This window comes from Scyliorhinus canicula, chromosome 14 (assembly GCF_902713615.1).
Source record: "Scyliorhinus canicula chromosome 14, sScyCan1.1, whole genome shotgun sequence".
Classification (NCBI taxonomy): domain Eukaryota; kingdom Metazoa; phylum Chordata; class Chondrichthyes; order Carcharhiniformes; family Scyliorhinidae; genus Scyliorhinus; species Scyliorhinus canicula.
The window spans coordinates 11,671,873-11,699,811 of record NC_052159.1 but is presented as its reverse complement, the minus strand read 5'-3'; the positions used below and the strand labels follow the sequence as shown (position 1 = coordinate 11,699,811).

General features: G+C 51.8%; 1 protein-coding gene across 2 annotated transcripts in view; it reads left to right on the top strand.

Annotated features, from left to right (window-relative positions):
* LOC119977124 (steryl-sulfatase-like) overlaps positions 1-27,939 on the top strand; it is a 149,029-nt gene that overhangs the window by 98,135 nt on the left and 22,955 nt on the right. The window contains exon 10 of one of the 2 annotated variants that reach the window (XM_038817744.1): positions 115-688. The exons of the other annotated variant lie outside the window; for it this stretch is intronic. Coding sequence (XP_038673672.1) covers positions 115-500 — 386 coding nt within the window. The 3' untranslated portion in view covers positions 501-688. Of the gene's footprint in view, positions 1-114; positions 689-27,939 lie in introns of those variants that run through there. 2 annotated transcript variants of the gene reach the window in all.

The window sequence follows — 27,939 nt, the reverse complement described above, 5'->3', positions numbered from 1 at the left end:
TGGCTTCTGGAAGAGCCCGGCTTCAGCTGTTGGATGAACTGCCACAGCTGTCAATAGTAATGGTTTCTTCAATATTTCCATGACGTCATGTACTGTCCATTACATTTCTCGCAGGCTCCTCTGTATGGAAAGCCCACTTGTTCACACCAAACTTCAATCCAGAAGGGACACAAGGTTGCTTCGACACGCATGTTTGCCTGTGCTACGGAAATTATGTCAGCCGACATGACCCACCTTTGCTCTACGACCTGTCGTGCGACCCAACAGAATCGTCACCCGTGACGCCCGCCTCAGAGCCCCAGTATCACCAAATTCTGGATGTGATGCGGGAGGCCGTGGAGAGGCACCGAGGGACTCTGACACCAGTGCCTGATCAATTGACGATCAACAATATAATTTGGAAGCCTTGGCTCCAGCCATGCTGCAGCACAATGTGGGAGCTTTGTCACTGTGACAACGATACAAACAGCAGCACGGCACTAAATGGGACAACAGATTAGAAGCAATTCCTACAGCCGAGGCCCAAGTTTGAATTCAGCCCAGATTGAAGGAGGGAAGTGCATGTAGAGATAGATATATTTTTCTCTCTCTCTCTTTGTTCGTTGTGCACACTTCCACCTTTTCTTTTTTCATCCTCTGACTTTTTTTCTGCTTCACCTCTCTCTATATCTTCATCTCTCTGTCTCTCTCCCTCTCTCTGTCTCTGTTTCTCTTCTTCTGTCTCTCTCCCTCTCTCTCTGTCTCTCCTTCTGTCTCTCTCCCTCTCTCTGTTTCTCTCCTTCTGTCTCTTCCTCTCTGTCTCTGTCTCTCTCCCTCTCTCTCTCTCTGTTTCTCCCCGTCTCTCTCCCTCTTGCTCTCTCTCCCTGTCTCTGTTTCTCCCTTTCTTGCCTGTCTGTCTCTGTCTCTCTCCCTCGCTCTTTGTTGCTCTCCTGTCTGTCTCTCTCTCTCTTCCTCTCTCCCTCTCTGTCTCTGTCTCTCTCCCTCTCTCTCTTTCTCTGTTGCTCTCCTCTCTCTCTTTCTCTCCTCCCTCCCTCTTGCTCCCTCTCTCCCTCTGTCTCTCTCCCTCTCTCTCTCTTTCTCTCGTTCTGTCTGTCTCTCTCTTTCTCTCTCCCTCTTGCTCTCTCTCTGTCTCTCTCTCTCTATGTTTCTCTCCTTCTGTCTGTCTCTCTCTCCCCCTCTGTCTCTCTGTCTTTGTCTCTCGCTCTCTCTCTGTTGCACTTCTTCTGTCTCTCTCTCTTTCTCTGTCTCTCTCCCTCTTGCTCTCTCCTCTGTCTCTCTCTTGTCTCTCTCTCTGTCTCTCCCTCTCTGTCCCTCTCCCTCTGTCTCTCCCCCACTCCCCCTCTCTCTGTCTCTCTCCCACTCTCTCTTTGTCTCTCTCTCTCTCTCTCTCTGTCTCTCTCCATCTCTCTCTCCCTCTGTCTTTGTCTCTCTCTCTCTCTGTCTTTGTCTCTCTCTCTCTCTCTCTGTCTTTCTCCCTCTCTCTGTTTCTCTCATTCTCTCCCTGTCTCTCTCTCTCTGTCTCTCTCCCTCTGTCTCTCTCTATGTCTCTCTCTGTCTCTCCTGTCTCTCTCCCTCGCTCTCTCTCTCCCCCTCTCTCTCTCTGTCTCTCTCCCTCTCTCTGTCTCTCTCCTTCTCTCTCCCTGTCTCTCTCTCTCTCCCTCCCTCTCATTCTCTCTCCCTCTCTCTCTCCCTCTCTCCCTGTCTCTCTCTCTCTCTCTCTGTCTTTCTCCCTCTCTGTTTCTCTCCCTCTCCCTCTGTCTCTCTCCCTCTGTCTCTCTCCCTCTGTCTCTCTCCCTCTGTCTCTCTCCCTCTGTCTCTCTCCCTCTGTCTCTCTCCCTCTGTCTCTCTCCCTCTGTCTCTCTCCCTCTGTCTCTCTCCCTCTGTCTCTCTCCCTCCGTCTCTCTCCCTCCGTCTCTCTCCCTCCGTCTCTCTCCCTCCGTCTCTCTCCCTCCGTCTCTCTCCCTCCGTCTCTCTCCCTCCGTCTCTCTCCCTCCGTCTCTCTCCCTCCGTCTCTCTCCCTCCGTCTCTCTCCCTCCGTCTCTCTCCCTCCGTCTCTCTCCTCCGTCTCTCTCCCTCCGTCTCTCTCCCTCCGTCTCTCTCCCTCCGTCTCTCTCCCTCCGTCTCTCTCCCTCCGTCTCTCTCCCTCCGTCTCTCTCCCTCCGTCTCTCTCCCTCCGTCTCTCTCCCTCCGTCTCTCTCCCTCCGTCTCCCTCTCTGTTTCTCTCCCTCTCCCTCTCTCTCTCCCTCCCTCTCTCTCTCTGTCTCTCTCCCTCTCCCTCTGTCTCTCTCCCTCTCTCTCTCTCCGTCTCTCTCTCTTTCTCCCTCTCTGTTTATCTCCCTCTCTCTCTCCCTCTGTCTCTCTCCCTCTCCCTCTGTGTGTCTCTCTCTCTCTCTCTCTCTCACTCTCCCTCTCCCTCTCTGTCTCTCTCCCTGTCTCTCTCTCCCTCCCTCTCTCTCTGTCTGTCTCTCTCCCTCCCTCTCATTCTCTCTCCCTCTCTCTTTGTCTCACTCCCTCTCTTCCTCTCACACACTTTGGGCGGATTTTCCAATCTTCCCCACCAATGGGATTTCCTGGTCCCACTGAAGGCGATCCCCAGGTGGGTTCCCAGGCGACACGGCCATTGAATGACGCAAATGGTAATTGAGCTCGGTGAGACTGGAAGATCCCAGCAGCCAATAGCGAGCCGCCTCCATCACCGGAAAGCACGCTGCAGGGGGAGCCAGAAAATCCCACCCTCTGTCTTTCACATTCTATGTCCCGCACTCCTCCCCAATGAAATATGGTTGGAGGAAAATTATACTGACAGTCTTTCTCAGGCCAAATGGCTTTCTGGTACTGAATTGGAAATGATACTCCTGTGCATCACTGAGCACTCTAAAGTTCAGGTTAAGGTTAACTCTACATCCAGAGCAGTGATGGGCAACCTAGGCTGGTGACTGGGCCGCGTGAGCGAACCCTCCTTCATCTCACTGGGCCATAAGATTGAAAGCAGAGCTTGTTTCACTGACATTAAACCCCATGAATAAGATTAAATACATTTAATACAAGCCAAATATTTCAGAGCAAGTTGTAGAAAATGATCAATCGTTTAGATACTAGTCGAGTGATCATCAACTCCAAATGGTAAATTCAATATTTGAACTTTGGAGACAGAGGGAGCGCACGGTTCTCATAGTCAGTGTTGTGAGCGATAATCGCGCACTTCACTTCACCTCCCTCGCTTTACGTGCGAATCACTTCACTCACACCGATAGGAAAAAATCTGCGTGGACGGAAATCAGCGGAATCTGGCAACCCTGCGCCGCGGGCAAGGGTCAACAAAATGTGTCGTGGGCCACAATCAGAACCCAGACGGGCCGCACAGGGACCCCCGGGTTCCCCACCATTGCTCTGGACCATACATTCTCTCACCAAAGACAACGGAGCCCCCAGCACCTGAATCCTCCTCTCCCCAATCCCCTCCCTGAACCATTCAGCCCCTTGAATCTCTCCCTTTCCTTTTACAGCTTCCTCATCATTCAATGCTTTGACCGAGCGTTCCTTCGCTCCTCTTAACGTCCCCTTTCTTGACTCAGTATCTGTTTCCGACATGTTGCGTGTAAAGCACCTTTGGATGTTTTTCACGATGGAATAAGCGCACGTTGTTGTTGACACTCTTTTATTAATAAGCACAAAATTTACAGTAGGTATAGGAAGTTGCCGGATTCCAGTTTGAACTGAAGCCGCCAAGTACGGCTCGAATTATTATCGCTCCATCTGTCTGATCCACATTAAGATGCGTCCATTGTGATTCAGCCATTGCACCTCGCCAGATCCGTGTCATCCCTTTGTGGTGCAGAAAAGAAAGTGAAAGGGCGAATAAGCCATTTCTTTCCTGACAGTTTACCCTGACCTTGGGGAGGAGCTGGGCTTTTGCAAGTACTTGCCCAATCACCAAGAGAAAAATCGCGATCTACTGACCTCAGCATCCGTAGAAGAGAGACAAAGCTTACCATTGACATAATGGCAGCAAATTGCACCTTGTGGCCCTAAGGGGATGGAATATGTTACCCAAAAGCTGCTCAGCAAACTCTCTACGACTCGATAACAGATGAATACCTCATGCATTCACGTGGTGTAGCAGCAGATCTGACATAATGGCAGCACAAAGTGTAGGAGGTTGCCACTGTGCAGATTTTGTATATGCACGGCACCCAATAGGAAAGGTTTGATTTAGTGATTAATTACACAAAAATAAATTTACGGCTTGTTCCGTGACCTCAGGTCATCTCAAAGTGCTTCATAGTCACTGAAATACCTTCGAAGTGCAGGCACCGTTGTAATGTAGGAAATCAGCGGAGTCGCATTCAAAAAAGGTTAGCGCAAAAAATCATGGACAGTTTGAACACATTCCACTCCAAAGGAAGCTATTGAGTCATGTTCGACAAGCAATTCGTCATAGACCTGCTGAGTACATTCCAAATCTACAATAGTGACTTGGTTATTAAGTTTTTTTTTTGGTATACTATGTCCTCAGATATAAAGTGTGTTTCCAATGTTGGAATTTTAAATATTTTGTGAAGGGATTTTCAAATAAAAACATATGGAAGATATTAATCTTGTGATTATTTAGTTTGAGAGATTTCCAAATTTTGACTCTCTGTATTCAGCCGGTTTTCTTTATAATGGGGGAAAGCCAGGGCACCCTGGATGACTGAAGATTTAACGCTGGATTTTAGCCTGTGGGGCAAGCTCTGTGCAGAGTCGGGGGGGTGTTGGGGAGAAGTCTGGGAATTGCTGCACAGTTCACCCAAGCAGCCCTGAAACGAGCCCGCTGGCATAAAGGTTTAAAGCTGCAGCGACTTTCAGGACCACTGTCAATGGGTGACCTCCCAGTCCATGTGGTACCAACCCTTGCAACACCTGGCACAGGTGGTGCTCCATTCCCTGGGACAGAAGCAGTCTCCTCTGGCACTGGACATCTGACATTTGGAGGTAGGAGGTTCTACAGCGGTAAACCCGTGGCGGGTAATGTGTACTCCAAGGCTCTGCCATCTGTGTCCGGCTCCGGGGAGAGCAGTGGGCTCTGCCTCCCCCCCCCCCCCCCCCCCCCCCCCCAAGGCATTGGTCCTGGCTGTATACAGTGGCACATCAATGTCGTTGCTGCTGCTCAATAGCAATCAAAAGATCTGTCGGCTCGGTGACTCCATGACTCTCCAGAATCCAAATCTGGCAGGAAGATAACATTAAAGTGAGTGGCCTGACAATGCGCCGACTCACAGCCCTCTCGGGGTCGAGGATCAGGGGCTGGTTTAGCACAGGGCTAAATCGCTGGCTTTGAAATCAGGCCAGCAGCACGGTTCAATTCCCATACCAGCCTCTCCGTACAGGCGCCGGAATGTGGCGACTAGGGGCTTTTCACAGTAACTTCATTTGAAGCCTACTTGTGACAATAAGCGATTTTCATTTCATCCACCCCACAGGTTTTCCCCAGTGACCCTCACCTGTAACACAATAGCCTCTTCCCCACTGTTGCTCCTCTCAACTCCACCTGAATGAAGAGCTTCATCCCTTGAGAGACTCAAGGGGCCGCGTGACTCCCCCAAGGGTGAGGAGTGAGGGCAGTCGAGTGCATTGAATGGGCCTGAGTTCCAAATTCATGGGAGAGCAAGATGCTGGCACCCATCATCTCCTGAACATTGTGACTAATGAGCACATTCGCCATCACGCTTTGCATTGGGGGCCACACCTGTGTCATCTCTCTGCTATGGAGACGCGAGTATTAGCCTTGCAGTTCAATGTTTGGGGGATAAGCTACCAAAGTGTTAACTATTGGATCCCAACTATTTTAATGAAATCAAATAAACTAAATTAAATAAACTGGGGGACAAATTTAAAGGGGAAGTCCTTAAAGTGATACTGGGCGGGATTCTCCATTTGGGAGGCACTGAGCAGGATTCTCCGTTGCCCGACGCCGATATTGTAATCGCCAATTGGGCACAAATTCGACTCCGGTGCCGGCACCGGTTTGACGCCGCCTCTGCCCCCTCCGAAATGATGTCATCACGTCGCGTGCCATTGCAACAGCATTGGCGCTTATCGAGCGGCCCTCCCGCGATGCTCAGCCCCCGATTAGCCGAGTTCCCGACGGCGCGGGACACGTGTGGTCTCAGCGGACTATGTCCAGTGCCGCCATTCACGGCCAGCCTCTGTGCTGCTGGCCGGGGGCCTTCTCGGAGGGCTGGTGAGGGGTTGCCGGGGGGGGGGGGGGGGGGGTGGGACGTGTCCGCGCACGGCTGGCGCCATGTTGTACGGCACGATTGCTGCAGGTCGTCAGCCGTGCGCATGTGCGTCCAGGGACCTGCCCATTCTCCAGCCACTTACCACGAGGGAGGCAGGGGTTGCACTCAGCACCGGTGCTAGCCCCTCACCGGTCCTGGAATTGGTGAGTGTTTCAAGCAAATTTGTTTGGTCGTCAAAAATCGCACATGCTCCGCTGGCATCAGCTGAAATGGAGAATCCAGCCCCACCTCCCGCCAGAGGAGAATTGCTACCGTTTTACGTTTGTCCTGGGAGCGCAAATCCGGATGCAATTCGGTATCCCTTGCCATGCAAATTTATGTATGGTGAGGGATTCCTGAGGGAATCCCGATATTGGGCCGCCATTTCAAGTGGGCAACCCGATAGTGGTGTGAAATAGCTGGCCATCCCCACCTCTGCTCCGCAAATCAGCCCCACCCACCCCTTTCCCCACACTGCAAAGCAGCCCCCCACTCCTGGGTGCCCATCCTTTTCCCAGGTATGGGATGGCACGACCCGCCTTCCCCCCAATCCCAGAGACTCCCTAACTAGGGAAATTCCCCCCCCCCTTGGGACCCTCTTAATAGGGACACCTCCCCCAGAGACCCCATCAATAAGGAGACTCCTCCTCCCTTGACCACCTTAATAGGGAAAACCCCAAGGAGGGGGTCCCTGTGAAAAGGGAGACCGCCCATTGACCCTTTTAATAGGGCGACCACACCAGGGACCCCATGAATAGGGACTCTCCTTCCTTCTGGTTCACCTTAATAGAGAGGCCTCCCCCAGGCACCCCCTTAACAAGGAGACCTCACCCCCCCCCCCCCCCCCGGGACCCCCTTAATAGGGAGACCCCTCACGACCCCCTAACTGAAGAACCTCTTAACTACAGGGACTCCACAGAGACCTCCTAACTAAAGGAACCCCTGACAGAGACCCTCACACAGGGGCAGTGAAAAAATATGATGGCTGTATCGCTTACCTGCAAGGTCCACCTTTCCATCTCTGGAAAGTGAGCAGCTGTGATCTGTGTTTCAACGAGAGGTAGGTGCACTAAGTGTGTTCCAATCACACACACGAGCGATTGGAATGCACATAGTGATTGGAATGCACTTACCTCTCTTTGATGTCGTTGGTGTTTGTAAACATTGTGGTTTCAGCACTTTGACTTGATTTGCGATGGGGGTTGATTTGCGGTGCGTTGGGGGGGGGGGGAGGTGGAGGTTGATTTGCGATGCGGGAGGGGGGGTGGGGGCGGCCTGCCAAGGGACTTCGCTATCAGGTCACACACTCCCTGGATAGCGATATTCCCTCGGGAATCCCTTGTATTCTTCGCCATGCATACATTTGCATGACAAGGGGTATTTAATTGCTTTGTGATTTGCGCTCCCAGAGGGAACATAAATTGGTAGCAATTCTCCTCCGGTAGTCTCCCACAGGGAGAACTACCCAACGCCCCTCCTCAGTGGACACAGGGATACGGTGTCCGGATGAAGGAGCCGATTTAGGGGAGGGGTAATGTATTTCTTTGTGTTGTGAATGTTTGGACTTCTCCAGCCCAGAAGGTATGGATTCTCCATTATTGTTTGCTCAAGAATACATTCGACGGTTTTCAATTTTTCAGGAATCAAGTGCAATGGGCGAACTGGCAGGAACTTTGAACTGAATGTCGGAGCAAGCTTGATGGGCCGAACGGCTCTCCCTCCATGTGCCATGAAGAATAATCACTTAGCTGAGGCCCAACATCGTTTTGAGTAATTCTGTGTCAGACCCTGAGCTGTGTCAGAAAGCATTGACAAGTCTGGCGGGGGAGGGATGTCAGGGGATGGACATTGGAAAGGAAAATGTGATTTAAGAAAGCGCTTAGGAATTAACACACAAAGAATAGAGGTTAGCACCATCAGCAAGCAGTCATTCTAATGAGGTGATGGTCTTTGAGGCAAGGAGCTGAAATCATCAGTACAAACTATACACCAGAGACCACTGTGATTAATGTCTGCACCATGAGTACTTCGAAGGCCTGAAGAAGATTGTTCGGGCCAGAAATACCAGAGATCGGCACCGCTGCTTGGTGCATACACAGATCATAATGAGTCAGCGACATCTCATCACTCACAGGCCGTGTGTGCTTTAAAAATTCATTACTTTCCTCAACAAATTCCTTGTTGAGGTCTTCCCTTCTCATTGAGAATTGCCAGCAATAACACAACTGCTCTGCTAAGGCCACGGAGATGAAATTTAAGCCATTGAAGGCATCAGTCTTTCCTTTTTGTTTTGGTTGTCTAAGTCTGATTGAATCACAGTAGGTCATCTCTCGCAGCTCTGTGCCACTTTGCTTGTCACCAGAATTAATGGTGATGACAAAAGTATTTGCATGGGCCATTGTATCAATGCGCACTAGTTGTAGGTTTTCAACTGCATGCATCGATTATCCCAGCATTCAGGAATGCTACAGGCATCAGATTGCATAGAAATGTGGAGGCCTTTCAGCCCCGCAAGCCTGGTGCACCTTCAATTATATCACGATGTGTAGATGCCGGCGTTGGACTGGGGTGAGCACAGTAAGAAGTCTTACAACACCAGGTTAAAGTCCAACAGGTTTGTTTCAAACACTCGCTTTCGGAGCACTGCTCCTTCCTCAGATTCACCTGAGGAAGGAGTAGGGCTCCGAAAGCTAGTGTTTGAAACAAACCTGTTGAACTTTAACCTGCAATTATATCACGGCTGATAAACCCTTCTTGGCTCCACCTTACTCATCTTGGTTGGTTTTGTTGCCAGCCCTGTCGTGACGGAACCCGCCACAGGAGGTTTGACGAGTGGGACTGGACAATCCTGGCGGTGGACACAGCCAGGTAATCCCACCCTTAATTCCATAGAGCAGCACGGTAACACAGTGGGTAGCACTGTTGCTTCACAGCGCCAGGGTCCCAGGTTCGATATCGGCTTGGTTACTGTCTGTGCCGAGTCTGCACGTTCTCCCAGTGTCTGCGTGGGTTTCATCCGGGTGCTCTGGTTTCTTCCCACAAGTCCCGAAAGACGTGCTTGTTAGGTAAATTGGACATTCTGAATTCTTCCACTGTGTACCCGAACAGGTGCCGGAATGTGGCGACTAGGGGACTTTCACTGTAACTTCATTGCAGTGTTAATGTAAGTCTACTTGTGACAATAATAAAGATTATTATTAGTAGTATGATATCCTTGCCGAACAAAAATTTACAAGTCTCAATTTAGACATTTTCTAATGACACCACCCTAGTCTCCGCATCCAATTCAGCAACGCCAACCTTCTCGACCGCCTATCTCTCTGCAAAAACACACTCCTAATCCAACGTGCCTTGCCTGCCCGAACAAAGGCCAGAATCAGCTAATTAATCTTCCCAAAAAAGGATTTCGGCAAAAAGATCGGGAGACTCTGAAAAATAAATAAGAAATTTGGGAGGACCATCATTTTCACCGTTTGAACCCGTCCTGCCAAAGATAGGAGCAGTGCATCCCACCTCTTCAAATCTCCCTTCACCCCTTCTACCAGATGACCAAATTCAACTTACGCAACAATTCCCAGTCCTGAGCCACCTGTGTTCCCAAATACCTGAAACTCTACCTAGCCAGCCGAAACGGCAATTTCCCCAGAGTTCCTTCCTGTCCCTGAGGACTAACCAGAAGCACCTCACTCTTCCTCACATTAAGTTTATACCTGAAAAGGAGCCAAACCTACTTAACACATCCATAATCCTTCCGACACTGGAGAAGGGATCGGTTACGGAGAACAGCAAGTCGTCCGCGTATAGGGACACTCGGTGCTGCATACTCCCCTCACTATACCTCCACTCTATTGATCACCTCGAGAGGTAACCAGTGGTTCAATCGACAATGCAAGAGGCAACGGGGAAAGTGAACACCCCTGCCTTATTGTCCTGTACAATGGAAAGTACTCCCAGCTTAATGCGTTAGTATGAACGCTCGCAGTGCGGCCTTATACAACACTCTGATTCAAGAAATAAACCTGGGTCCAAACCCAAATCGTCTCAGTATTCCAAAGAGATACTCCCATTCTACCGGGTCAAATACTTTCTCCGTATCTGTGGGCGGCATGGTAGCACAGTGGTTAGTTAACTCTGTTGCTTCACAGCGCCAGGGACACGGGATCGATTCCCAGCTTGGGTCACTGTCTGTGCGGAGTCTGCATGTTCTCCCCGTGTCTGCGTGAGTTTCCTCCAGGTGCTCCGGTTTCCTCCCACAAAACCCTGAAAGACGTGCTTGTTAGGTGAATTGGACATTCTGAATTTTCCCTCTGTGTACCTGAACAGGCGCCGGAATGTGGCGACTAGGGGATTTTCACAGTAACTTCATTGCAGTGTTAATGTAAGCCTACTTGTGACACTAATAAAGATTATAAAGTTATGGGGATTATTACCACTGGCTCCGAACCTGACGGGGGTGACATCACCACATTCAATAGTCTCCTTATATTGACTAACAATTGTCAGCCCTTCAGAAACCCCATCCGCTCAGCTACAATCCCCCCGCACACATGCCTCCAAGCGAGTTGCCAGCAGCTTGACCAACAACTTTGTGTCGGCATTCAATAGAGATATAAGCCTGTAAAACCACACTCCTCTGGATCCTTATCCTTTTTCAGGATTAGAGAGCTAGAAGCCTGTGGCAATGTAGTCATCAATTCTCCCGGGATAACGTATCATTAAACAGCTCTATTAGATGAGGTCCCAGCTCCGTTGCAAAGTTTATATAAAATTCTACTGGGAATCTGTCCAAGCCCGGAGCCATCCCAGACTGCCTAAAGCAGGTGCACCTCATAATCTCCTCCTGCCCAAGCAGAGCCTCCAGGCCCAACACTTACTCCTTCTCCACCACCGGGAAGTCTAAACAGGCCAAGAACAGTCTCATGTCTGAGTCCCCTACTGGGGTCTCCAACCTTTACCATCCCCGGAAAAAGGACTCAAATACCCTATTTACCTTTCCTGGATCAGAAACCGCGCCGACCCCCATGTCCTCAAGGCTGCCTGCCATCTCAACTGGTGCGCCAGTGATCTACTGGCCTTCTCACCATGTTCACAGAAGGCCCCGTGTACACGACGCAACTGTCCAACTGCTTTTTCCCATTGATATCAATTCGAACTCTATCTGGAGCTTTTCCATCTCCTTCAACATCTCCACCTTTGAGGGCAGCACGGTGGCCTAGTGGTTAGCACAACCGCCTCACGGCGCTGAGGTCCCAGGTTCGATCCCGGCTCTGGGTCACTGTCCGTGTGGAGTTTGCACATTCTCCCCGTGTCTGCGTGGGTTTCGCCCCCACAACCCAAAAATGTGCAGAGTAGGTGGATTGGCCACGCTAAATTGCCCCTTAATTGGAAAAAATAATTGGGTAATCTAAATTTAGAAAAAAAAAAACATCTCCACCTTTGGGATTGTCGAGTATGATAGAATCCCTGCAGTGCAGAAGGAGGCCATTCGGCCCACCGACCATGATCATCCTACCGAGGCTCAATCCACCGCCCTATTCCTGCAACTCCACCCAAAGGGGCAATTTAGCATGGCCAATCCACCCAACCTGCACAGCTTTGGACTGTGGGAGGAAAGCGAAGCACCCGGAGGAAACCCACGTAGACAAGGGGAGAACATGCAAACTCCACACAAACAGTGACGCAAGGCGGAAATCAAAGCCAAGTCCTTGGCGCTGTGAGGCAGCAGTGCTAACCAGTGTGCCGCCATACTGCCGATCTGCCATCAGAACAGCCTTGACCAACCTCTGATTCTCCACCCTTCCCGCCTTCTCTCTGTTCGAATTGTGATCAGCTCCCCATAATCATTGCTTTTAAACGCCTCCCAGAATGCGGAAGGCGAGACCTCTTCTCTCTTATTAAACTACACCTACAACCCTATAGCCATGGCTGTCCTCTCACACGCCTCCTTATCCACCAACAATCCCACATCCAACCTTCACGGGCGTCGCTGGGCACAACCCCTCTCCAAACACGTATTCGCAAGGCACAAAAAAATCAACCCCCTCCCCAAATAACTCGTGGCGGCGTTCTCTCCCACTCCACTTCCATTAACCAGCATCTCTGCCAGCAAGTTATATTTAGCAAACATTCCACGCCCAGCCCCCCTACCCGGCCCCACTCTTAGTTTTGTACCCCAAATCCATCCTTACCCATACCCACTCCTGCCCCCCTCCCACCCCACAACACCCTCTTCACCGTTCCCAACAATTGCTTTAGTTTAGCACATCCAAAACTCCAAACGCAGGGTGACAGATAAGACAAATTGAGAAAAAATATAACAGAAAAATCCAATGATAACAGCACTAAACACATGGCCGAGGCGACCAGAATCAGCAGTGAACGCATCGCCCTGGCTAGGTTGACACAAGCACCCAGGGCCAGGGCTTTGCACATTGCCTCGCCCGAGGAAGACCACTTCGTGCAATTAAACTGCATCAGGACCCCCAAAGAAGCCCCTCTAAGAATAACGCTCTAAATTAACGGTCACCCCTTGGACATGGAAATCGATACGGGGTCTGCTCTTTCTATTATCGGACAACAGACACTCCATAAGCTCCATTTGGGAATCCGGCATCTAGTCTTGAAGGATACCAAGGCCCAGCTGGCAACATACACCGGGGAACCATTGACCATCATTGGGACCATGGTGATCCACGGATAACGGTTGGTTATAAAAGCTCCGCCGGGACAGGAAACAAATCTTCCGTATGAGTCCTGAAGTTTGGACAAAGTCCTCGAAAAGTATCCGGAGGTTTTACAGGAAGACCTGGGGAAAATAAAGGGGTCAAAGCACAAATCTACGTTGACTCAGAAGCCCAACCCAAATATTTTAGGGCCTGACCGGCCCCATACACCCTGCCCAGTTGATGGCGAACTGAGCTGGCTGGAGACCTTAGGCATCATACACCCGGTCCAGTTTGCCGGGCGGGCAGTACCAGTGGGAGAAGGCCTATACACAAGGTACTCATTACAGGAGCCACCAAGAAGGAACACCTGGAGAACCTAACAGAGACCTTCCGATGGTTTTCAGGTGTCCGCCTGAAAAGGGGCAAATTTGTCTCCCAGGCAAAAGAGGTGACAGACCTGGGATACCGCGTCAATAGGGACTGGAGGCAAACACCAGGCCTATCAAGGAGGGCCCCGCCAGCTCAGACTGCGACAGAGCTGAGGGCGTTGCTAGTGTTGCCCCACCGATATGGCGATGGGAACGGAATGGCCGATAGCTTATTCATCCAGAACTCTGGCCAATGCGGAGCGCCACAATGCGCAAATTCAAAAGGAAGGACCAGCCGTGATTTCTGTAGTTACGAAATTGCATTAGTACGTCAATTGGCATCACTTTACGGTAATCACGGACCAGAAGCCATTACTTGACCTTTTTCAGGAAGATACAATAATAGCCCCAATAGATTCAGCCGGAATCCGACAGTAGACATTGATGTTGGTGGCGTATTAGTATCTTTGACTGTCATCCAGGTGCAGATTGCTCACGGGGACTACCTCAGCCACCATCCCCGCCAATGGCGGACAAAGTTACTTTAACATTCAATTTTACAGACACATTACCCGTCACAACCGCACAAACCCACATCCTACTTGGAAGAATACAAGGAAAGGTCGCAGAGGGACTGTGGGCCTCTCTGACAAAATAGCAGGAGGTCAGCGTGGAGGACGGCATCCTCCCGTGGGAAGCCCTGGTGGTTATCCTGTGGCCAGGTCAGTGAACCATCGCGCAGGACTTGCATGGCAGACACCCGGGGGTTTCCAAGATGAAGGTGGTCGCTCGGAGTTATGTGCGGTGGCCAGGGCCCGATGGCGACATCGAGTGAATGGCGCAGCGATCAGCGGCTTGATGGGAAATCCAGAAGATCCCTCCATCAGCCCCACTCTATCCTTGGGAGTGGCTGGGACACCTTTGGGTGCGTTTGCAAGCTGACTTTGGCGGACCCCTCATGGGGAGGGGGGAGGGGGGGGGGGGGGTCAGTGCTTCTGCTCCTGATCGACACCCACGCCAAGTGGGTAGACGTGCACCGATGTGGGTTGGGGCTGATTTAGCTCACTGGGCTAAATCGCTGGCTTTTCAAGCAGGCCAGCAGCACGGTTCGATTCCCGTATCAGCCTCCCCGGACAGGCGCCGGAATGTGGCGACTAGGGGCTTTTCACAGTAACTTCATTGAAGCCTACTCGTGACAATAAGCGATTTTCATTTTCATGTCTTCCACCGCTTCGTGGAGAGGTTTTGCCAATCCTTCAGCACCCAGGGGATTCCAGAGGCGCTTGTCACTCACAACGGTATCCCCTTCCCCAATGAGGAATTTCAGGGATTTATGCACACTAATGGGGTGAAACGCATCCGCACCACCTCCTCTCACCCAGCTTCGAATGGTCTGGCTGAACAAATGGGGCATGAAGAAACAAACTACAGGTTCCTGTAGTCAAAGCTGGCACGGCCTCTGTTTAATGACTGAACTGTGCCAAAACAATTAAGCCCGGTTAGTGTCAGCAGATTTACTGATGGGCAGAGAGCATAGTGGAGCCCCCACACTCGCCTAAGTTTGATGTTCCTGAACCTTGGCGGGAAGATAGAAAGAAAGCAGGACCTCCAGAGGAGGTATCACAATCACCTAATGTGTGACAGAAGGGACGCTGTCCACGTTTGAAATTTTGGTGACGGGGCCCAGTGAATCCCAGGGAGCATAGTGGAGTGAATGGAGCCCGTCTCATCCATGGTCAAGGCTGGAGAACAGGCCGTGCGAAAACATGTGGATCACCTCAAGGGTAGGGAGCCTGCCCCAGAGGGAGTCACGCCGGCTGAATTGGTCCCTCGACTCCCCTGCCTACCATTCTTTAGACAAGAAGCACTTCCTACTCGGGACCTGTGCCCAGCTGGCCCAACGTGGACGACTCGGCATCGGGTATGGATGCAGAATCCTCAGTACCTCGGAGGACATTACGGTCAGGGATGGACCGTCGACTAGGCCCCAACACCATACACGCCCCCTGATCTGGCCCCATAGCTTCTAGAAGCACAGCCACGGATGAAAGGGCAATGGAGACCCTGTCTATAACCCCCTATATGGCTCGTAAAATCCCCTAATAAAAGCTGGCTGGGTCTGGGACCAGTGTGATCAGAGGTACCAGTTGGGACCTTTGGACCGTAAGCCGCGCTGCGACCTTTGCTTTTGTTTTTGATATTATACTTTGTTTGAACTTACCTTCTCGGGCCTCCTGAGCCCTGTTCGTGGACACATCACTGTCAAGGTCATTGGTTGCCCATCCCCTATTGCCCTTGAACTGAATGCCTTGCTTGGCCATTTCAGTAGCTCAGCGTCAATCACACTGCTGTGAGTTTGGAGTCACATAAAGTCAGGGAATTAAATCACGGGAGGTGGGCATTGCTAGCCAGCTTCTTTAATGCCCATCCCTAATTGCCCTGGAGAAGGTATTGGTGAGCCAGCTTCTTGAACTCACTGCAGTCCATCTGGTGTACGTACACCCACAGTCCTGGCAGTTTTGACGATATTAATCAAAGGATAATTATTGGTCAAGGCACTGGAGAGAAGTCTCGCTGGCTTTTTTTTTCCAAAGTCGTGCCCTGGGATTTTTTACGCTCTGGTGAGATGGGAAGTGGGTCCTTATTAATTCACTTAATCCATTTAATCATGGCTCTTCCTGCCCTGTGTAGCACAGCAATGGTGGTGGGTGGTTGGGGGGAGGTGCATGTGCCAACTAATGTTCAATACAAACTCGTGTTGTCCGAAAGCATTTGATCATTAATTGAGAATCAAAATAATCACAATTTCTCTCTGACGTTCTCATTACTGATGCAAGAAGCAATTTGCTACCAAACGATCAATTATTAGCCCTGTCCAAACTATAACTGTCAGTAAATAATTGCATTTTGGCTACATATGGTCTTTATTAATAACCACCAGCGGCCTCTGCAATAGTGCGGTACGTAATGACTTGTTGGCACAGCCCACGGCTGCAATTTCCTTCGAATCTGTTACATTATGTCTTGTATAATTACAAAGATCCGGCTTTTGATTTGTACAAAACGCGCAGAAAGTAATTAAAATCTTGGCTTACCCTTTATTTTCATTTACCTCGTTTTTTTTAATTGGAAATCTTAGGTGGGGAGGAGGGGGGGGGGGGATTTTCCCTCCCCCTGCACGGGGTCAGGTACAGAGTGGGGTGGGCACAGAATTTTGTGCCACCGGCCAGCGTTCCAGTTTTTTGGCTTTGTCCTGCCAGCGAGTCACTTTCCCAGAGGGGGAGGGGAATGAGTATGGTGGGAGCGAGACAGGGCAGCACAAACGCATACAAATAGTGGTTAGCCAATTGACCCCCATTGAGGACCTATTAAAACCCATTAACAGAGGCCGACTGGGATTTTCCAGGTTTCCGGAGGCTGCAGGTTTATACTGGTGTTCCATATACCAGATCAGTTCAGACTTGTGTGTTCCTATTTGCCAATTTTTACCGGGTTTTTTTACATTCTTGGAGGCCCTCCTCACCTGCCTGGGATGCAGGATCTTTGCAAACGGGCTCCCTGATCCGCCAATCCGTGGCCCAGCTGCAGAATACTTTTTTTACTTTAAAGGTTTGAAAGAACTTGAAGAGAGCACCTCCATTTTGAGGCGCCCCTCTCTCTCTCTCTCTCTCATGCTTACCTGTCACCTAATCCTGCTTCAGCTTTAGAGCTATGATTGCGCCTGCATTCACTGTCTAATCCTCCTGGGGGAAAATCACATTCAGTAAGTTTCCCACGCAATGGGGCCTTGGGTTCCCCATCTGATGCTAGGGTTTTGAAACCTGCTGAAAAATTGCTGCCCATGAAATCAGGTATTTCTGTTGAGACCTTAGAATCACAGAATGGCACAATGTAGAACCATGAGTTGCTGCTGTCATAATATACATCCAGGTATATAATGGAGTGCAGACAGGCAGTGATTGACACACAGGATGACCAGTGAGCACACAGAACACAGCAGCCAATCACCAGACAGGACACGACCACTATAAAGCTAGTTTTCCCGCTCTCTTGGGATCCAGCCTCTGAGACAATCGGAGCTCGTGAGCAGCAACTAGAACAAACACCATGTGGTAGTCAGATAGTCTGGTCAGGTTAGGTCTCCAGTCAAGTCAGCATAGTGTCAACCCACAGTTAAACATGTATTATAGTTAGTTGTTCAATAAAGTCATGTTGCATCTTTCCAAGTGTTGGAAGCCTGTCTCTCTCTCTACTGCACCAAACGCAGTCCACATAGACCCAGCTTACCCAACATATCAGCTACCTCACTGAAAGAGCTATCCAATTGTCCCACTGTACCCCCCCCCCCCCCCCCCCACCACGCCCCCAGCCTTGAAAACAGTTTTTTTTGTCCTGAATTATTTATTCGATTCCCTTTTGAAAAATGGGTCTGCTTCCACCCACCAGTCTGTGCATTCCATCAGAACAACTCACTGTGCAAAGAAATTTCTCATCACCCCCTTCTTGATGTTGTTGCCAATTATCTTAGATCAATGTTCTCTGGTTGCCGACTCTTCTGCCGGTGGAGCAACATAGCCTTCGGCCATTCATCTTCTCAAACCAGTGAGATCACGGCAGATCTGTATCTTAACTTCATCTATCAATTGTTAGGGGCTGGTTTAGCTCACTGAGCTAAATCGCTGGCTTTTAAAGCAGGCCAGCAGCACGGCTCGATTCCCGTACCAGCCTCCCCGGACATGCGCCGGAATGTGGCGACTAGGGGCTTTTCACAGTAACTTCATTGAAGTCTACTCGTGACAATAAGCGATTTTCATTTCATTTCATTTCATTAATTCAGCTAACATCCATTGCTTTCAGTAGGAGGGAGTTCCACACTTTCACCACCATGTGCACAAAGAAGTGTTTCCTCACTTCTCCCCCATTTGAAAATTATCATATGAGTGGAGATTGGGTCGGCTAGGCTTGTATTTACTGGATTTGGAAGAATGAGGCGGGATCTCATTGCGACATATAAAATTCTAACTGGGCTGGACTGACTGGATGCAGGAACGTTGATTCCTCTGGCTCGGAGGGGTGGGGGTGGTCGTGTGTCGCGAGCACAGTCAGTCTCAGGATATGGGGTAGGCCATTGAGGACTGAGATGAGGAGGAAATTCTTCACTCATTGGGGCGGCATGGTGACACATTGATTAGCACTGCTGCCTCACAGCTCCAGGGACTCGGGTTCAATCCCAGCCTCGGGTCACTGTCTGTACGGAGTCTGCACGTGTGCGTGGGTTTCCTCCGGGTGCTCCGGTTTCCTCCCGCAGTCCGAAGATGTGCAGGTTAGGTGGATTGGCCATTCTAAAATTGCCCTTAGTGTCCAAAAAAGGTTGGGTTACTGGGTTACGGGGATAGGGTGGAGGTGTGGGCCTAAGTAGGGTGCTCTTTCCAAGGGCCGGTGCAGACTCGATGGGCCAAATGGCCTCCTTCTGCACCGTAAAGTCTATGATTCTATAGGGCGGTGAATCTGTGGAATTCTCCACCACAGAAAGCTGGGGCTATGTCCCCCATGCCGACGGGAAAACCGACGCCAACCACTCCGGCGTCAACAGCCCCCGAAAGTGAGGAATTCTCCAATTTTGCGGGGGCTAGTTTGACACCGGAGTGGTTGGCGCCGCTCCAGCCGATGCAGAAGCGCCAGCACAAGTTCGCACATGCACAGAACGGCCGGCGTGATCGCGCGCATGCGCAGACCGGCCGGTATATTTCCGCGCATGCGCTGTCGTCCCCGGGCAATATGGTGGAGCTGGGTGGAGCCAGGGTCCCGGCACAGAGGAAAGAAGGCCCCTCCATGGAACAAGCCCGCCCGCAGATCAGTAGGCCCCAATCGCGGGCCAGGCTACCGTGTGGCCCGGGGTCGGATCCCCCCACGAGCCGCCCCCAGGACCACCCTGGGCAATATGGTGGAGCCCTGCAGGGGCACGGCGCGGAAGAACATAGGCCCTCACGGAACCAGCCCACCCGCTGATCGGTAGGCCCCGATCATGAGCCAGGCCACCATGGGCCCCCAACTCCCCAGGGTCGGATACCCCCAGTCCCCTTCAGGACGGCCCCCGCAGACTCACCTTCCAGGTCCCGCCGTGTGGGACCTGAGTAACCCACGCCAACGGGACTCGGCCAAACTCGGCGGCCACTCGGCCCGTCGAGACCCGGAGAATTGCCGGGGGAGCTGCTTTCAACTGCCCACGACCAGCGCGGATGCTATCCCGTGGCCGCCCGAGAATCGGTGCCGGAGAATAGGTAAACTGCCGTCGGGGCGGAGAGGCGCGAGTCTTGCGTCCCCCCCGGGCATTCTCCGACCCGGCATGGGGTCGGAGAATCCCGGCCATAAACCTGCTGGACAGAAGGTCTTGTCGTGTGATGGGCAATGTTCCTAACTCTGAACCAGAAGTGCCAGGTTCAGGTCCCACCCCTAGATTTGACGCCACGGAAGGTGCGTTCGTAATGCAGTCAAACAGGTTGGTTATCAACCTGTAAATCATCCTAATGCGCCTCTGGGAACAAGAGAGTTTCCTGAGCAGCCAGAACCTTCCTTGTAGCTGCAGTGCTACAACCTCCCCGAATAAAGAGACTCCACATGTAAGCTCCTGCCGAAGGCTCTGTGACAAGTGTCCTTCTCTCTTCACAAGACTGCGAGAGAGAGACACACACTTCCAGGGTTAAAGGAACAGAAGCAAAGACCCTCAAAGCTGGCAGCATGATTGCCATCCCTCCACCAATCTTGTTTCTCAAAGAAGAAAAGTGATTTGGAAATGCGACACTGCATTTTAAAAATCCTGTGTGCTGTACTTCTTGAACTATGGGCATCCTAAGCTTTTCCACATCTCCCCTTAATCTTACTTTCCCATGTGGTTAGGTCTCGTTGGGCCACAGTGGGTAAATGGTGTTGTTAAATTCAGGAGGTTGGTGTAGGGTTCACAAAGAATACAGAATAGCTTTAACTCAAACAAAACTATGATTTTATTAACACTACTAATTTAGATTTGACACATACTCCTAAAGAATACACAGTTGATTGTTAACATAGAAACTATACTCATCTATAACTGATCTTAATACTGGTATAAACTGGTATGATCTGCTTTTTACTCACTCTAAAAATATGTAATAATTCTTATGATGTTCTCGCTAACTCCTCACTTCTTCTTCCCCACGAGGCTAAGCATCCCTGCCTTATATACTTGTAGTTGTAGCTCCATCTAGTGGATACTCTAAAAATTTCATTAACCCTTGCAGTACTGACAGTTATAACAATACCACAAACGGGTAACTTGCTGTGCGGTCTCTGCTGGTTTTCGATCAGCTACCTGTCGAGATGAGCACAAAGGCCTCTTGTTCCTGACATCCGTCCAAGTCCTGCCATTGGGAAGCGAGGTGACTTGTCCCTCGGCCGTTCTGCATCTGAGTCAGATGGCATCGGGATCTATAAATCTGTGCTAAATCTAAAGCAAAATACTGCAGATGCCGGAAATCTGAAATAGAAATACAAAATGCTGGTTAAACTCAGCAGGCCTGGCAGCGTCTGAGGAGGGAGAAACAGGGTTAACATTTCGAGTCCCTATGTCTTTGCCACCAAGGCTGCCAGACCTGCTGGCTTTGTCCAGCATTTCCTGCTTTTATTATAAATTTATACTTATCGATAGAAACTTAGACGGAGAATCAATTGTGAATGTGCAGGTTACTCAGATTAGAACTTTTTTTTTTTTTTTTTTTTTTAAATAATTTTTATTGAAATTTTTCGATACAAACATTTACCCCTACTACATTTTAAATTATAACACAACAAATCCCCCCTGGAAAATCCTCCCCACGCCCTCCCCCGCGCGCACCCCCCCCCCCCCCCCACCCCCCCCCCCCCCCCCCCCCCCCCGCGCTACCAGTCTAGCAACCAAACCGTTTTTCCCTTTCTACTGATGGCCTCGGGCAGTCATTGCCCGGGACCCCCCGCTGACGTGCTCCCTTCGTTGCTATCCCCCCCCTCCCTTCCCCCCCCCCCCCCCTTTCTCCCCGGGTTGCTGCTGTTTCGGCCTCCAGTTCCTATCTCTGATCCAGAAAGTCAAGGAAGGGCTGCCACTGCCGGAAGAACCCCTGTACCGACCCTCTCAGGGCGAATTTGATTCTTTCCAATTGGATGAAGCTTGCCATGTCGTTTAACCAGGTGTTAACACTTGGTGGCCTTGTGTCCCTCCACTGAATCAAGATCCTTCTCCGAGCTACCAAGGACGCAAAGGCCAATATTCCGGCCTCCCCTGCCTCCTGTACTCCTGGCTCCACCCCAACCCCAAAAATCGCTAGCCCCCACCCTGGTTTGACCCTGGTTCCCACCACTCTCGATACCGTCCCCGCCACCCCCTCCCAGAACTCTTCCAGTGCCGGGCACATCCAGAACATATGTACATGGTTCGCAGGGCTCCCCGAACACCTAACACACCTGTCCTCACCCCCGAAGAACCGACTCATCCTAGTCCCCGTCATATGGGCTCTGTGCAGCACCTTAAATTGGATGAGGCCCAACCTTGCGCACGACGACGACGAATTGACCCTCTCTAAGGCATCCGCCCATGTCCCATCTTCTATCTGCTCTCCCAGCTCCGCTTCCCACTTGTCTTTCAGCTCCTCTATCGATACCTCCTCCACCTCCTGCATTATTTTGTAGATGTCCGAGACCTTCCCTTCTCCGACCCAGACCCCTGACAGCACCCTATCACTCACCCCTCTATCGGGAAGCAAGGGAAATCCTTCCACCTGTCGTCTGGCAAATGCCTTCACCTGCAGGTATCTAAACGTGTTCCCCGGGGGGAGCTCAAATTTCTCCTCCAGCTCTCCCAGGCTCGCAAACCTCCCCTCTATGAACATGTCCCTCAGTTGCCTGATGCCCGCCCTGTACCAGCTCTGGAATCCCCCGCCAGTGTTCCCTGGGACAAATCTGTGGTTCCCTCTGAGTGGCGCCGCCATCAGACCCCCCACTTCCCCCCTGTGTCGCCTCCACTGCCCCCAGATTTTAAGGGTGGCCGCCACTACCGGACTCGTGGTATACCTTGTGGGGGGGAGCGGCCATGGTGCCGTTACTAGCGCCCCCAGGCTTGTATTGCCGCAGGACGCCCTTTCCATACGTTTCCAAGCTGCCCCCTCCCCCTCCATCACCCACTTGCGCACCATCGATGCGTTCGCCGCCCAGTAGTATCCGGAAAGATTGGGTAGCGCTAATCCTCCACTGTCCCTACTCCGTTCCAAGAAAATCCTTCTCACTCTAGGGGTGCCATGTGCCCACACATAGCCCATAATGCTGCTAGTTACCTTCTTGAAGAAGGCCCTGGGGAGAAAGATGGGCAAGCACTGGAACAGAAACAAGAACCTCGGGAGGACCGTCATTTTGACTGACTGCACCCTCCCTGCTAGCGACAGCGGTACCATGTCCCACCTCTTGAACTCCTCCTCCATCTGCTCCACCAGCCTTGAAAAGTTCAGCTTGTGGAGGGTCCCCCAGTTCCTTGCCACCTGCACCCCCAAGTACCTGAAGCTCTTTACTGCTCTCTTAAAGGGGAGCCGCCCAATTCCCTCCCCCTGATCTCCCGGGTGTATCACAAAGACCTCACTTTTACCCACATTTAATTTATATCCCGAAAAGTCCCCAAACTCCGCTAGTATTTCCATTACCTCCGGCATTCCCCCTTCCGGGTCTGCCACATACAACAACAAATCATCCGCATAGAGTGATACCCGATGTTCCTCCCCTCCCCTTGTCAGTCCTCTCCACCCCCCTGAACCCCTCAGTGCCATCGCCAACGGTTCGATCGCTAATGCAAATAGTAAGGGGGATAGGGGGCATCCCTGCCTGGTACCTCGATGGAGCCCAAAATACTCTGACCTCCTCCCGTTTGTAACCACACTCGCCATCGGGGCCGAATACAGCAGCTTCACCCACTTGATAAATCCCTCCCCAAACCCAAACCGTTCCAGCGTCTCCCACAGGTATTCCCACTCCACCCTATCGAATGCCTTCTCCGCATCCAGTGCTACCACTATCTCAGCCTCCCCCTCCACTGCTGGCATCATAATCACATTCAACAGTCTCCGGACATTTGTGTTAAGTTGTCGTCCCTTTACGAACCCCGTCTGGTCCTCATGGATTACCCCGGCACACAATCCTCTATTCTGGTTGCCAGGACCTTTGCCAACAGTTTGGCATCTACATTCAAGAGGGAGATAGGCCTGTAGGACCCGCACTGTACAGGGTCTTTGTCCCGCTTCAGGATCAAGGAGATCAGGGCCTGTGACATTGTCGGGGGCAGAACCCCCCCCTCTCGCGCCTCATTGAAGGCTCGCACCAGCACTGGACCCACCAAGTCCACATACTTCTTATAAAATTCCACCGGGAACCCATCCGGCCCCGGCGCCTTCCCCGCCTGCATCTGGCCTATCCCTTTAACTAGCTCCTGCAGCTCTATCGGCGCCCCCAGCCCCTCCACCCGTTCCTCCTGGACCTTTGGGAACCTCAATCTATCGAGGAAGTTCTCCATTCCCCCCCTCCTCCTGGGCGGCTCAGACCGGTACAATTCCCTGTAGAAATCCCTGAAGACCCCGTTCACCTCTTGCCCCTTCTGCACTACGTTCCCTCCCTTCTCTCTCACTCCCCCAATCTCTCTGGCTGCATCTCGCTTGCGCAGCTGGTGTGCCAGCATCCTGCTCGCCTTTTCCCCGTACTCATAGACCGCGCCCTGTGCCCTTCTCCATTGCGTCTCCGCCTTCCTAGTGGTCAGTAGGTCAAACTGGGCCTGTAAACTGCGCCGCTCCCTCAACAGCCCCTCCTCTGGTGTCTCCGCATATCTCCTGTCCACTTCTATAAGTTCCCCCACCAGTCTCTCCCTCTCCTGCCTCTCCTTCCTTTCTCTGTGTGCCCTTATGGAGATCAGCTCTCCTCTGATCACTGCTTTCAGGGCCTCCCAGACTACCCCCACCTTCACCTCGCCCGTGTCGTTCGTGCCCAGATATCTCTCAATGCCCTTCCGGACCCTTCCGCACACCTCATCGTCCGCCAGCAGCCCCACATCCAGGCGCCACAACGGGCGCTGGTCCCGTGCTTCCCCCAGTTCTACCTCTACCCAGTGTGGTGCATGGTCCGAAATCGCAATGGCCGAGTACTCCGTGTCCTGCACTCTCGAAATCAGCCCCCTGCTCAGTACAAAAAAGTCTATTCTGGAGTACACCCTGTGGACGTGGGAGAAAAAAGAATACTCCCTCGCCCTTGGCCTGCCAAATCTCCAAGGGTCTACCCCCCCCATCTGCTCCATGAACCCCCTTAGCACCTCTGCCGCTGCCGGCCTCCTATTCGTCCTGGAACTCGATCTGTCCAGCCCAGGGTCGAGCACTGTATTGAAGTCCCCCCCCATGATCAGGGCCCCTGCCTCCAGACCCGGAATGAGGCCCAACAGGCGCCTCATAAAACCCGCGTCATCCCAATTCGGGGCATACACATTCACCAGCACCACATTCTCTCCCTGCAGCCTACCCTTCACCATCACGTACCTACCCTCCTTATCTGCTACCACCTGCGCCGCCACGAACGACACCCTCTTTCCCACCAAAATCGCCACCCCCCCGGTTCTTTGCGTCCAAGCCTGAGTGGAACACCTGTCCCACCCACCCCCTTCTCAGGCGTACCTGGTCTACTACTCTCAAGTGAGTCTCCTGCAACATTGCCACATCCGCCTGCAGTCCCTTTAGGTGTGAAAAAACCCTTGATCTCTTGACCGGCCCATTCAGCCCCCTCACGTTCCAAGTAATCAACCGGGTCGCGGAGCGACCCGTCCCTTTCCCCTGTCTGTTAGCCATGTCCTGTCCCCTGTTCGCCCCGGGTCGACCCTCCCCTTCTGACCCGTTCCCCATGGCGATGGCCCCTCCCCCTCTCTCCTCCCGTTCTTCCCTTCCCGTCCTCGGCCTTTCCAGCAGCAACCCGGTATCCCCCCCTAACCCCCCTTCCCCCCCCCCCCCCCCCCCCCCCCTGGCTAGGACCCCTCCTAGCCGCGGTGTATCCACCATCGTACTCCCGAGAGTCAGCTGGTTTTCGCTGACCCGGCTGCCCCTGCCACACTCCGACTCCTCCCGATGTGGGGGGGGGAGGGGCCTCCCCCCCCCCTTGCCATCCCTCTCTGACCCCGCTTCAGCGCGGGAAAAGCCGCCATTGCTGGCCACACCCCACTCTTCTCTCCTCCCCCTTCCCCCGTCCCGCGCGCGGGAAACAGGGGAAAGCCCGCGCTTTCGCCCGGCCACACCCTACCCCGCCATCTTCAATTCCACCCCCGTCCCCATCCAAGCCCATAAAAAAGCCCCCTTAAAACGAGAGGAAGAAAAAAGAGAAAAAGAAAACACGCATAACCAACTTGCACCCCCCCCGTCCCGCCTCCCCAACTTAACAATATAACAATATAAATAACAAATCTCAAATAAATACATAAATACATAACTATGCCTGCATAACTAAATAACTACCCAATAATAACGTATTTAACCATCACCCTCCATCGAACAGAACAGTAACCATAACCCTTAAAGAACAGATCAAAAAGCAGTAAAAAAAAAAAAAGCCCCCCCTACAACAACAATAATTAAGGGAAGTTGGCAACGGGAAGAGACACACAAAAAGGAACAAAGAAACCCCCCATAACACAAGTTTCAAAGAAACCAAACGCTCCATCAACTTTAACCAAGTTCCGACCTGGCCTAAGAAACACATGGGCCACTTGATCAGTCAAGGGTACTCGGGCGGCCTCGACCGCCAGCGTTCCCAAGTTCTAGTTCAGGTCCAGCTTTTCCTCCCGAACAAAAGTCCATGCCTCCTCTGGGGTCTCAAAGTAATGGTGCTGGTCCTTGTAGGTGACCCACAAACGCGCTGGCTGCAGCATTCCGAACTTGATCCTCTTTGCGTGCAGCACCGCCTTCGTCCGGTTAAACCGGGCCCGCCGCTTTGCCACCTCCGCACTCCAGTCCTGATATATCCGCACCGTCGAATTCTCCCATTTGCTGCTTTTCTCCCTCTTGGCCCACCTCAGCACTTTCTCCCGATCACAGAAACGCTGGAATCGCACCAGCACCGCCCTCGGGGGCTCGTTCGCCCTAGGCCGCCTAGCCATGACCCGATATGCTTCTTCCAGCTCCAGGGGCGATGGACCGGCCCCCTCTCCCATCAGGGAGCTCAGCATCTCCGCTACATATTTCGGGAGATCAGGCCCCTCCAGGCCTTCTGCTAGGCCCAGGATCCTCAAGTTCTTCCGCCTCATTCGAGTGTCCAGCTCCTCAAAGCGGCTCTGCCATTTCAGGTGGAGTGCCTCGTGCACCTCCACCTTTCCCACGAGGACCGTGGCTTCCTCCTCCCTCACCGCCATCTCCTGCTGCAGCTCTCTTATCGACGCCTCTTGGGTCGCCTGGGCCCCCATCAGCCTTGTGGTCGTCGCGTTCATGGACTCTAAGAGTTCCACTTTCAGCTCCGTAAAACACCGGAGGAGAGCGGCCTGCTGCTCCTCCGCCCATTTTCTCCAATCCTCTAGCGCGCCACCGGCCGCCATTTTGGTCCTCTTCCCCCGCTTTTTTCGGGGAGCTGCTGCTGCTTTTTTTGTCGCCCCACTCCGAGTACCGACCATAAAGTTGGTCTCACTCTCCTCAGGGAGCCTTCCCCCACCGGGATTCGTCTTTACAGTACCGTCGGGGCCCTCCAATCGGCCCTTAAACACCTTTGTCGCAGGAGCTGCCAAATGTGCGACTTAGCTGGTCATAGCCGCAACCGGAAGTCACTCAGATTAGAACTTGATTGTAGAAAAAGAGAAACAGAAAGTAAGAATTTGTATTTGTAGAGCACCCAATACACTCAGGATGTCCAAAATTCAGGAATGCTGGATACTATTCGGGGAGTTCACCCATTGGAGTTGTGCAAACTGGAACTCAATGACAACAACTTGCATTGATAAAGCACCTTTAAAGTAGCAAATCATTAGCCAATTAAATACTTTTTTTTTAAATTTAGAGCGCCCAATAAATTTTTTCCAATTAAGGGGCAATTTAGCATGGTCAATCCACCTAGCCTACACATCTTTGGGTTGTGGGGGCGAAACCCATGCAAACATGGGGAGAATGTGCAAACTCCACACGGACAGTGACCCAGAGCTGGGACCTAAGCGTCATGAGGCAGCAGGGCTAACCCACTGCGCTACCGTGCTGCCCAATTAAATACTTTTTGATGTGCAGTTATTGTTGGAATGTACGAAATGCAGTAGCCAATTTGCACACAGCCAATCCCTTAAACAGCACTGCGATAATGATCAACTAACCTGTTATTAATTATGTTGGTGGAGGGATGAATGTTGGCCAAGACACAGGGAAAATTCGCATACTGCAGTGGGCTCTTTTATGTTCATCTGAAAGGCCAGTGAGGGGCTACGCTACTGAGGGAAAGCTTCACTGTTGGAGGCCTTTCTCCTCCCTGCCTCCCTCTGTAACTCCTCCAGACCTCAGAGATCTTGCAGTCTGTCATAATATATACCAGTATATCATGGTGCAGACACACACTGATGGACACACACAGGGACCAATCAACATGTAAAAACACCGCAGC